This window comes from Telopea speciosissima, chromosome 4, assembly GCF_018873765.1.
Source record: "Telopea speciosissima isolate NSW1024214 ecotype Mountain lineage chromosome 4, Tspe_v1, whole genome shotgun sequence".
Lineage (NCBI taxonomy): Eukaryota > Viridiplantae > Streptophyta > Magnoliopsida > Proteales > Proteaceae > Telopea > Telopea speciosissima.
Genome location: NC_057919.1, coordinates 70,861,744 through 70,873,874, shown reverse-complemented (window position 1 = coordinate 70,873,874; position 12,131 = coordinate 70,861,744). Strand labels below are relative to the sequence as shown.

The 12,131-nt window shown below is 41.2% G+C and overlaps 1 protein-coding gene and 1 pseudogene across 1 annotated transcript; one reads left to right on the top strand and one right to left on the bottom strand.

Moving 5' to 3' along the window:
• Positions 1 to 3,661: 3,661 nt before the first annotated feature.
• LOC122659621 lies at positions 3,662 to 6,449 on the top strand (annotated as a pseudogene).
• A 1,715-nt stretch (positions 6,450 to 8,164) lies between these two features.
• Positions 8,165 to 10,816, bottom strand: LOC122657749 (putative pentatricopeptide repeat-containing protein At3g01580). Its single transcript, XM_043852541.1, has one exon. It carries the CDS (start codon positions 10,782 to 10,784, stop codon positions 8,391 to 8,393), a length of 2,394 nt encoding a protein of 797 aa, XP_043708476.1. The 5' UTR covers positions 10,785 to 10,816; the 3' UTR covers positions 8,165 to 8,390.
• Between the last annotated feature and the right edge of the window lie 1,315 nt (positions 10,817 to 12,131).

The following is a 12,131-nucleotide window of genomic DNA, read 5'->3' as shown; positions in this document are numbered from 1 at the left end:
AAGGAGCAGCTCGTTATCTTCAGATGTCTGGCCTGACGTGGCATGATTTGTAAATTTCTGCTTTTTTCTGTCTTGTCCTATTCATTCCTATTGGGGAGAGAATGGAACCCTTGTATTCATTACTATTCAATCCCTAGCCTTTCCTGAGCCCAGATCCTCTCCTCTCCAATGTCATTTAACCAATTCCCGCCCGCTCCAATTCCCTCCAATTCCTCACATTGGAGCAGAAATGACCACCCTATCTTCTGTCCAAACACATTGCCCAAGGTGGGGTAGGGTGATCATTTCAGCTCTTATGTGAGGAATTGAAGGGAATTAGAACGGGCAACGAATTGGAGGTGATAAAAATTCCACCATCCATAGGGTTGTTGAGTGCAAAACTTTCATTATATTTTCTCTCTACATTTTTTGTTTTGTGGTAAATTCTCTCTGCATTACCAATGTCTACAATTAACCTTAGCTAACATCATGGGATAAAATCTACTCTTTATTGGCAAGGCACCGACCAACGAGCAAGTAGTTGTTTTCACAAGATATATTATCTACTTCTCTCCTTATCCCCCACCCCCAATTTTTGATACAATATTTTGTTTGGGAAAAAAGGATCCTCACGTTGTTCATTTAATATACGCTTTCTTATATGAATTTTTTTTCTCTTTGATCGTGGGCCCTTACTAGTTCTATATGTGCTGGCAAGAGATTCCTCCTACACCGGCAGTAGGGAGCCCTCTGTCATATTTCTATCACCTTTTTTTTTTAATGGGAAAGGGTCCTTTGGGCTGGATGATACATTAGCATCTCTCTCTCTCTCTCTCTCTCTCTCTCTCTCTCTCTCTCTCTCTCTTCACATTAAATAATGGCGTTGTCCTCCTATATACATAAACCGTTTTTGTGCACCTCATTGGTGCGCTCCTCTATGTTGGTTGCTTAGAGAAGCTTCTCCTTTTTTATATAAAATTGTGGTTACTTGTTACCAAATGCCAATTACCATATGACACCGGTTTTGTTCAACTGATAAAGTACTTGCCAGGGGAATTTTCTGACTTTTGAAATTGGTATGACACTTGGTAGTACAAAAGGACTCCATGCGCTCATCATGTTCTGCCCTTTCCACGTAGCGAAGACTCCGGGATCAAAAGTATTCCCTTTATAAAAGGGATTTTCTTATTAACACCCCTCAATGTATCAAATAATTTGCAATGTTACTTTTTTTTCCCTTAGAATGATACATATATTTTTTTTCTATTTAGGATAATAGTATCAGTTCACATGCATACTTGAAAAATCTGCATGAAGTGATATCTTTTGATAATGACATAATGATATGTCACTTTCAAATTATTATTTTTTATCTTGAAAAGCTATTTGAAACAAGACAAGGGGCAATTAAAAGAAGGTGCCAAGCTCTAAATACATTAATAGAGGTGTCATTTAGACATCCCTTTTATAAAACAAAATACGTCTCCCAAGACTACAAGACTAACATAGAGACAAAAAAAATTTAAACTAACAGGGACGATAGGTGTGTTATTGCACTTGTGGTCAATGCAAATTACAAAAAATAACCCTTAACTTGGGCTAACTCTTGTCCATGGTTTTAAGATTTTGGTATCAGATCAATCATATCAATTGATCCATATCGGTATTGGCCGACACTGATATTGATAATTGGGCGATATCAGATTGGTGATATGGTATGGACAAAGTAAAATAGTAAAAATATGGTACTGTATGTATGCTTCAAATACGTTATCAATTTCGAACCTGACCAATACCCGTTCCAATACCGTGAACTAAAAATCCTACTCATGTCTAAATCTCCCAAGCCAAGTAATATCTTTGAAATTACAAAATAGGATAGGCCATGTCTGGGAGCACGGCTCCTAGGCCTGCATCCTTGTGTTTCTACCTCTCCTCCTCCTTATAAAATGACCTCCCTACCCCTATAGATGAACCAAAAGGGGGCGCTAATTGGGTCTTACGTAGTCGTAGGAGCCACACTTATGGACAATAATACTTCCCCATATGGATCGAGTTTTCCTTCAACCACGATCAAGGGATTGGTATCACGCAAAGGGGTAGGGGTAGGGCTGCAATAGGGTTGGATTGGGCTGAGCCTTTTAAAACCCCAACCCAACCTCCCCTTGGCTAGGCTCAGACCTAATCCGGCCTTGACTCGGGGTCATAAAAATCCAACCCTAATATGTCCTCAGGATCGAGCCGGGCTGACCCTGTTGGCCTAATCATGTTGAGGGAGGGGGAGGGAGATGCATGGACTAGCCAAGTTGGAAAAAGGAGATGCATGGGCTGGCCAGGTTGAGAAGAAGAAGAAGAAGACAAGGAGAAAGCAAAAGAAAAAAAAAAACAGACGCAAGAACAAGAAGAAGATGATCAGGTTAGATTTTGGGTATCTTTGTTTTCAAAAGATGAAATGGTTGCGTTTTGGACGTTCTAGAAGACCAAACCAAAATGGGCTTTCCTACAAAATAGTAGTTCTGAGGATTTGGGATAAATGTGATCAAGAGGAAGATTTGGGAAAAATGGGATCAAGAGGAAGAAGATGTCATGGGACCCACTCTTTTGTTATATTTCTCTCTCCCTTTTCCCAAAAATAAGTAATAACAATGACACTTTTTTGGAAGAGAAGGTAACCACAAGTGAAAAGTTGGCTAGGTGTCGACCTACCATCATATGTGGAGAGTAAATACTCTCCACATATGTGGAGCTAATCTGGACTCCTCTCCCTGCCTTCTTTTTTGTAACGAAGTATCGGACTTATCTTTTTCTTGCCTTCATCCACAAGCCCTTTGCTGCTTTCTTCGAGCAGTTGCCAGTTGGATCTCAATCCTGATATATATCACATCAGTTTCTCTCTCGACCCCCAAAGCAATAGAATAACAGATGCGTATATTTGAAACTCTGAAGGGGTCCTCGTGAAGATTTCCCGACTTTATCTTTTTTCAATCGTCGGATTGTGGGATTGTTCGTACCACTCTTGGAGGGTTACTGAAGTTGGATTTTCTTTTCTTCCCCAGGGTTCCCCCATTTTTTGGTGATTTCTTATGTGCAAAACATTTTTGGTGGTGAGTAGGTAAGACTTCTACGAATTTGACTTGGTCTAGAGGAGTTCTTGTTGAAATGTAACGGCTGGATCCTTTTCTTGGATGCCTACTCTTAATGTTAGTGAACTTATAACTTTCGAGTCCATTTAGAAGGAAATGCACTGGAGTTTATAATTTGAAGATTGAATTCCATTTTTAATGATTAAAACACTTTCTCCCTTTTTCTTTTTTAATATAATTCTTTTAAATGAACTCAAATATGAATATTGTCTAGGGTCTTACTGAAATGTTGCAGATGGGTTTGACTGAGGTTTCTTCTTTATTTTATGGATTATTTTTTATTGATTAGAATGTAAGGAAAGAAGAAATAAAAAAATTTCCCCCTAAGTTGATGTTTTGGTTTTTTTGTTACAACGGTGTTACTTTTTGCTTGTGAGATGTGTATTAGACTGATGGAGTTTCTTCACATTTCAATTTTTAGGCTGGTGGTTAGGAGTCCCAATCTAAGAAAAAAGATTTATTTGCAAACATTGGTTTCTTACACTCTTTCTTTTTCTTTATTTTTTTTTTTGGGTCAAAAGATTTCTTAAACATAGTAGATGGCCAATGGCTCTAAAGAATGTTATGTACAATGTAAGGTATGGTGTATGAGACTGCCAATAATGGCTTAGTTTTCAGCATTGGAGGTCTAAGGAGAAGCATAGTTCTGGTCTCCATCCATCATACCCTACTCTCAACCTCATGAGATAGCAAAAGGGAAACTTGAATTGACCCAACCAAAGACGAGTAACAACTGTTCGGTTGATCTAGCTTTCATGTGAGTTCTTACTTGCTTGGAGTTGTGGTGTTCTGTTTTATGGTTGGAAGCCAGTTTTTGTATTTTTCATCTCCCCTCCCCCTTTTTGAACTCTTCATTGTTCTTCTTTTCAATTTTTTTCTTCTTAATTATAATTTTTGTTTGTTTAACTGCAGGCCCGATAGTGAATTCGTAGAGCTAGTATAGGAGAAAGGTCAGATTTTGATGCAAGGGCAATCCAATAGAACCCGAAAGAGCACTTCATGTATCAGTAGCTCTCCTCCTCCAATTATTTCCAAGGCTCAAGAGAAAGATGCAAGAGACAACTTTGTTACTCGGAAGGTCAAGATGTTAACAACCATGGATTCCATGTTGAATGATTCTCTGCCGACATGGCATTCAGGTAATATGGGTATGGGTCAAGATGATGATATGGTCTCTTGGCTGAATTATCCAATTCCAGTACTTGATGATTCTCTGAATCATGAATACTGTTTTGAGTTTTTCTTTGAATTAACTGGGGCCAATATGAATGCCTTCTCCACGAAGAATGATGCCGTATCGGTCTTTAAGAACAATAGTTATGGCCCGATGGATAAGGGTTCCAAAATGACTTGTGCAAATGCTGCTAAGTCCCAAGAACAAGGGAGTGGGAGTGCATCCAAGGTTGGTGCAGGAGGCGTTGAGTCTTGTGGAGTTGGTGTAAGCCAGCTATGTTCACCTTTATTGTAGCAATTCCAGCATTGTCCAGTTTTAACTTCATCTGTTGCTCCTAATCCTACATCCAGAGTTTCAAAGATCATTAGCAGTAACACCACCACTTTCACCGCCAATGTCCACAAAGCCCTCTGCGGGACTTTATGTTCAACCCTAACCTCAAATTCAACTGGTGATCTATCCAACACGAAACTGCAAGAGCAAGACCCAAACCCCACAAGGAGGCCTCCACCTTCGTTACCACTGTAGCATACTAGTGGCAGCGGAGGTTTGATGAACTTTTCCCATTTCTCTAGACCTGTGGCTTTTGTTAAGGCTAATCTTCAGAGCATTGGTAGCACGACTTGTTCAGCCTTATCGAGCAATGCTAAGTCGATAAATAACGATAGGGTATCTGTTGCTGCTGGTAGCGGCAGCCTTTTCTCATCGATATTGATGGAGTCAACTAGTGGTTCACTCTCTGGTTCAAGAACTGCAATCGATTGCCAGGCCCAACTGGCTTCGGTGCCAACCAAGATGTTGGATTCTGAAGCTTCCATCTCTAGGTCTCCTATGGAGACACCTTCTACTGAGCAATCACAAGTTATCTGTCAAGAAGATTTGTCTAGGACCAGAAATGATATTGTACCCTTGGATCAACTTCCTGGTAAAACTAGAATCGGAATGACTAGCGTTGCAGCAAGTACTACCATAGGAAAGACAGAAGGTGAAAAGGCTGGGACAAAAGGTGCAGGATGCAGAGGAGGAGTCTGTGGGAGTGAGAAAACCATCTCCTCCTGCTCACAGAGGTAAGAGAAGTCGGGTTACAGAAGTGCATAATTTATCCGAAAGGGTGAGTGGGGGGACTTGGGGACTTCACAGTATTTAACCAACTCAAATAAATATGGTGTTGATTTCTAGTGTTTGGCTTGATACATACATACTGTGGTTTGAACATTTCTAATCAGAGACAAAGGGATAGGATTAATGAGAAGATGCGGGCATTACAAGAACTCATACCCAACTGCAACAAAGTCAGTATCCCATATTCACGATTCTCTATGTCTCTCTCTCTCTCTGTCTCTCGTCAACTTCTTAATTAGGGCCTCTAAATCTTGATATCATTTATTGATCTTATGATCCAAGAAACCTCGCTTGCAGTTCAATAATTACTTTGACAAATTAAATTATGCCAATCTTTCCTGATGCTGTCATGCATTGTGTGTGCTGCTCTTTTGTTAGGTGGACAAAGCTTCAATGCTTGATGAGGCCATTGAGTATCTGAAGAGCCTCTAGTTTCAAGTACAGGTTAGTTCTCTCTCATTACCCATTCCTCCTTCCTACAAGAAAGATGTTTCTCATGGAGAAATTAAAACCCTTGAATTGAATTCCTCCTCCTCGTCCTCCTCATGCAGATTATGCCCATGGGAAGTGGGTTGTATATGCCTCGGATGATGTTACATGCAGGAATGCAACACTAACATGCACCACCGATGCCACATTTCCTACTCATGGGTGTTGGAATGGGGATGATGGGATTCGGAATGGGAATGGTTGACATGAGTGATGGTGGTGCTTCCTCTGGTTGCCCATTGATTCATGGACTGCAGCTCACTTGCCCTCCTCCCTTTACAGGATTCACAAGTACTTTTCCTGGAATGGCGGTAGGGCCAAGCCTTCATATGTTTGGGCTTCCTAGATAGGGACTTCCCTTGATGCCCACTCGTGCACCACCGCCACCACCCTTGGTTCCTCTTTCCGGTGGTCTTATTCCTACCTCGATCTACGAGATCAATTTTGGTGTTCGATGTCTCCAGGGTTGCGGCTACAATGGATGTCCCCCCGATTTCTGTAGCCCCTTCAAGTACATAGGAACCGTCGCAGATGACACGTAAAGAACAGTTCTGATTGCTCATAGGGCTCAGAGATGTACTCAAGTCTGTGTGTTACTTTGTGTTGGAGTCGCACCCATTAGTCCATAACTCCACAAGGTAAAGGTCAGAATACTTCCAAAAAAAAAAGTACATAAATAACATTCCTTGTTGGATCTTACCTATGGACTGTGGTGAGAGAATCAACCAGTCTCATGCTAATGTGCAAACAGAAGAGATGGTAATAATTGACACAAAGCCAATTCTCATGTTCAAGTGACCAAATGGACTGGTGATTGGTGAATGACACAACTAAGAACTAAGAAGCGGAGGCGGAGGAGGGTCTGCGAAATCATACGATAGATATGCTACCACTACTAGCTTTTTGTCTTATTTTTAGGGAAGGAAGAGAAGAGAAGTTGCTCTTGTCTTTTAGAATCTAAAGTCTACATCTCAGTGGCAATGATGGAACTGTTTTGGCAACTCTAGAAAAGGAGATGGGATTTATATATATAGTCCACAGGCGACTAGTGAGTATTTATTGGGTGCCTTTTTTTCGGTTCTCAAAACTTCATATCGTTTATATTGAACTTATCTTACCCAAAAAAAACTTTATATTGAACTTATATATAATACGGGGAATTCATTCACTGGTTTGCCTGGGGGATCCTAATGCATGCTTTGTGTTTGTAGCCTGTAGCTATAGGTTACCCTTGAGACCATATATACAAACAAAACTCCCTTCACAACAAAGTTTTCCATTTATAGCTCCTACAGAATAAAGGTCTCAACTCTCATGGGTTTTTTTTACCAATTTGATGACCATTGGAATAGGAATGTCATTCTTTGGATTGGCAAAGTTGCAAATCTCAAGCCCTTATTTCAGTTAAAAAGGGGCAAACAATATGCTCCATGGCCATGTCCTGCTTCTGCCTGCCTGTCAAATGAAGCAGCTCCCTTTGGTTGGTACTCATATTTTTGTGAACTCATCCCAATGTCATCATCAATTAGTATGGCAAGTTATAATCAAATTCAATTTCCCATATGGGACCTTTGGAAGGGGGTGGGGGCTATGGAGAGTGAGTTCTTCATATGGCAGATCTCAAGGTCATCCGTTTACACGTCAAATTTTGATCAACTAGGAATTGACCAAGTGACACCATGGCCTTGGCTTCTTACTCTTACACAGTCGCATCCAGCCGTGGCAACTAAAAATCAAATGATCCATGGTCCTCTTGCAAGTTATATATATATGGCTAATGCACGACCCTAAAATAGTCTAACAATTCCTATTATTTGCGTACATAATATGAATTCAAATCCACAACATTCACCTATGTTGGGTTGTATTCTATGGAGGATCATAGAAAGGCAATGGTGAGGGGAAGAGGATTTTCCTACCAATTTGGTTGCCTTGAGTAGACAAAGGAAAAGTAAGCAAGGCATTTTCCCTGACAATGTTTCCAACTCTTTTCTATGGAACAAACTTTGGGGGAAACATCTACCCAAAATCATCCTTTGGAAAAACAATCTAATGAGAGCTCCAAAATTGTTTGACAACTACTCTCTTTTTCTGAGTCTTTCTAGTAAAGCAACCAAACACAGCATTAATAAAACTAGGGATTGCTTTCTTGGCATACAGCTCTGTTTGGAGCTTGAGGCAGTTGGGGTACTGGCATCACCATGTTGTTTATGTTACTAGATGAAGTTACATGTGAAGGCAAGTTGATCGTTCCTTATTTACACCCATTCTAGTCGATCTTGCCAATTGGATGATTTGAAAACGTTTCATCAATGACTTCTCAAAAAGTGACCTCTTTGAAGATTGCCAGTTCAATAAATTCATATCTATCTTCTTTATCCTTGTTATAGATGAATGTTCTATGGAGTATTATCCTCTGCCAAATGTATGCACACGTAAAATACTTCATCAGTCGCTGATAATGGTTTCACAAGACAATGAGATCATAAATGGATTTCACCTTCCAATTCATCATCTTCAATGATGCCATGAGAAGAACAGCTTAAATCTAGCAGATATCCTTCATCTTTCATCTCCAAGATCAAGCTCTCCAAAACCTCTTGGATTCTCTGGGACTCTGGGTGAATCCGATCTCTAGCCCTAAATGAATGAACATGACAACCGATCTGGATCCAGCTATTTCCTGCTCTCTTTAGCAAGCCCTTATATTTTATCATTGCCCTGACCTTTGATGCATCTGCCCATCTTTCTGAAGAAGCATATATATTGGATAAAAGAACATAATAGCCCGGATCTTCAGGATTCTTTTGGAAAATTCGCCTCAACACCAGCTCAGCAAGCTCAACCCTATTGTGAACTCTACAAGCTCCAAGAAGGCTCCCCAGAACATCAATGTTTGGCTCCACTGGCATCCTTCTTATGAATTCCCAAGCATCATCAAGGTGCCCTGATCTGCCTAAAAGATCCACCATGCATGCGTAGTGTTCCATGTCAGGCAGAATGCCATAATCATAGACCATGGTGTTGTATAAAAACCAGCCTCTGTCCATCAGACCTGCATGACTACAAGCCGATAAGAGTGCTATAAAAGTGACTTTATTGGGCCTGATTCCCGCATCTCTCATCTGATCAAAGAATGAAAAAGCTTCCTCCCCATATCCGTGAATCCCATTTGCAGCAATGATAGTGTTAAATGTTACAATATCTGTCTCTACCATTTGATTGAATACCCTCATTCCGAGTTCTAAATATCCACATTTACAGTACATGTCTATCAGAGTATTCCCAACCGAAACTCGAGATACAAGACTGCTTCTAGTTGCATAACAATGGATCTCCTTTCCCTGTCTCAGTGTCCCCATTCTGGTGCACAATGGAAGGATGCTCAGAATGCTAACAGAATTCAGTCTTAGTTTAGTTTCTTGGGTCCTGCGCAAGATCCTAAAGGCTGAATCAACATTCCCATTTAGAGCATGCCCAACAATCATCGAGTTCCATATTGTTATGTCTCTATCTGACATCATATCAAAGGTGAAACCTGCTTCTCTCATTGACCCACAGTTGGCATACATATCAATCAATGCATTGTCAACAAAAGTATCTGATTCAAGCCCGTGTCTAAGGACATAGTTGTGCATCTCCTTCCCCTGTCTCAACAGTTTGAGGTTTGCTAACGCAGGTAGGACACTAGTCACTATGACTGCATTGCTTCTAATACCCATAGTCTTCATCTCAAGGTACAACTTCAGAGCATCGCAATACTCTGAGTTCTGAGTGTGGCCCACGATCAGGGTACTCCAAGAGACCACATCTTTGTTTATCATGCCGCAAAATACACGGCAGGCTTCGTGGGTGTCCCCACATTTACAGTACATGTCTAACACGGCGTTGGAAACATAAAGATCGCCACCAAAGCCACTCCTCACGGCAAAGCCCTGCAAGGCCATTCCCAGTTGCTGAGCACCCAACCTACCGCAGGCTGGAAGAACAGTCGCTACAATCACCGAATCAGGTCTCCATCCTTCTAATATCATCCTTCGAAATAGGCATAGAGCTTCAAACCATTCCCCATTCTGCACCATCCCACAGATCATCGCACTCCACGAGACTAAATCTTTGCTGGGCATTCCGTCGAATATCCTACGTGCTTCGCTTAAGCTGCCGCATTTGGAAAACATATCGATCATGGCACATGCCACGAAGATATTGGATTTTATCTTGTACCGACTCTCATTGAATTGGATCATCACCTTTATCCTTCTGCCTTCTTCAAGTGCGAATAATCCGGAACAAGCCTTTAGGACAAGTGGGTAAGTGAAATTATCAGGTATGGAGCCTTCTCTAAGCATGGAGTGGTAGAATACCAATGCATCCGAGAAATGGCCAATATCGACCAGTTTCCTAAGTATAGCATTCCAAGCGAAATTGTTCTTTTGAGGAAGTTGATCTAAGACTAGTAGAGCCTCTTGAAGACGATCAAAACCAACATAGACGTTAACAAGTTGAGCACCTAGCATTGAATCGGTTCTACAGGGGTGGAAGAAGCCATGGACCACCAAAACACCATGAACCTTTTCGGCTTCAGATAAGTTGGTGAGTAACCTCAGATGGGTGAATAGGCTGTTGTAGAAGGAATCTGATGTAGAGGAGAAGTCAGAAGGTTCAGCCAGCGATTGATTGGTTGGGTTCAATATAGAATAGTTGAGGTATGAATCTTGTTGGTGTGTGTGATTGGAATGCTCTCCACATCTATGTGGGGAGTTTATGAGCGGAGTCGAAGCGGTTCTGCTGGACGGTGACGGAAGGATGTTTGATGGTGGGGCGTTGGTGGTTGCCCTCCTGAGTTGAGTCCGAGGTAGTCTAGCTATGGAGACCATATGTTCTGCTACTGCACTGGTAGTGTTCAGTCTCCAGTTTCCACTTCATCACTTCAATTTGAGAGAGAGATGTTAATTCTTACGTCTGATCCACGTGGATGATGTACACAAAAAAAAATCTACGTGAAAGAGTATGTATACAAATAAATGGCTCCTCTCCAATGGGAAAGTGACACATCACATTGTCGATTTAATCTAATTTGTTTTTTATTTTCATTCCCATCGATGACCCATATAGGAGTTTGGGATTTTTTTTCTTCTAAGGTTCTTTCACCCATACGGTTGTGAGGTTATTTTTAGGGATGCTCGACACGTGTAAGAGAGAAATCCAACGGTTGTGAAAGTGATTCCCAAACAACGAGTGACTCTCTCTCTCTCTCTTCCTCTCCTCTCTCCACTCTCTCTCCTCTCTCCTCTCTCTCTCGTCTCTCTCGTCTCTCAGTCTCTCTATACTATTTCCAAAGTAAAAACGAAGAGGGAAGCGGCAGACGCAATCGTTCATTCTCGGCCCTGTATAAACCTCCCAAGAAAGGATCAACCCCCGGCGTCACCGCTGCGCACTTTGGTCAGTTCTCTCAATGTTATCTTTGGCTCATTAATTTGTTCAGTTCCAGCAGTTAGGCAATCTCTGCTTCTGATAGTCGGATAGTGTAATGTGTTTTGTACTTTTGATCTGATAGTCGGATAGTGTAATGTGTTTTGTACTTTTGATCTGATAGTCGGATAGTGTAATGTGTTTTATCTCTCTTCAGTGTTTAAAGTTTGGTTTTGGATGTTCTTTTTTCCTTAATTTACTGCTTAGGAAAGGCTTAGTATTTCAGCTTATAGAGAGGACCTTTGGTTTTGATGGTTACGGTTTCGGAAGGGCTTTTACAGTATCGTCATTTCAAAATTTTGCTTCTCCGACTTCCTAAATCCCAAGATTTACTTTTTTTTTTTTTGAAGTCGCGAGGAAACTTACTTACATCTATCTCCTTCCCTATAGATGCTAATATCGTTTGGATATTTTTGCTGCAGCTGCTGATGTATTCTTGTGGAGGAACAAGAAGATTTCTGCCAGTGTGCTTGGAGGAGCCACGGCGATGTGGGTATTCTTTGAATTGCTTGAATACCATCTGCTCACTCTAGTCTGCCATTGCTCGATCCTTTCTTTCTCGGGAGGTTTATGGAGGGCCGAGAGTGAACAGTTGCAGGCTCACGAGCTGACAAAATCATTGCCGCTACCCTCTTCCTTTTTTTTTTGGAAATAGTATATAGAAACTAGAGAGACGAGAGAGAGGAGACGTGAGAGTTGCAGTTTCTCAAAAGAAACTGCAACCGTGGAAAGAGGAGAAAGAAGAGAGTGGT

Coding starts and splice junctions, on each gene's coding strand:
- LOC122657749 (XM_043852541.1), bottom strand. CDS start 10,784: ATGGTCTCCATAGCTAGACTACCTCGGACTCAACTCAGGAGGGCAACC.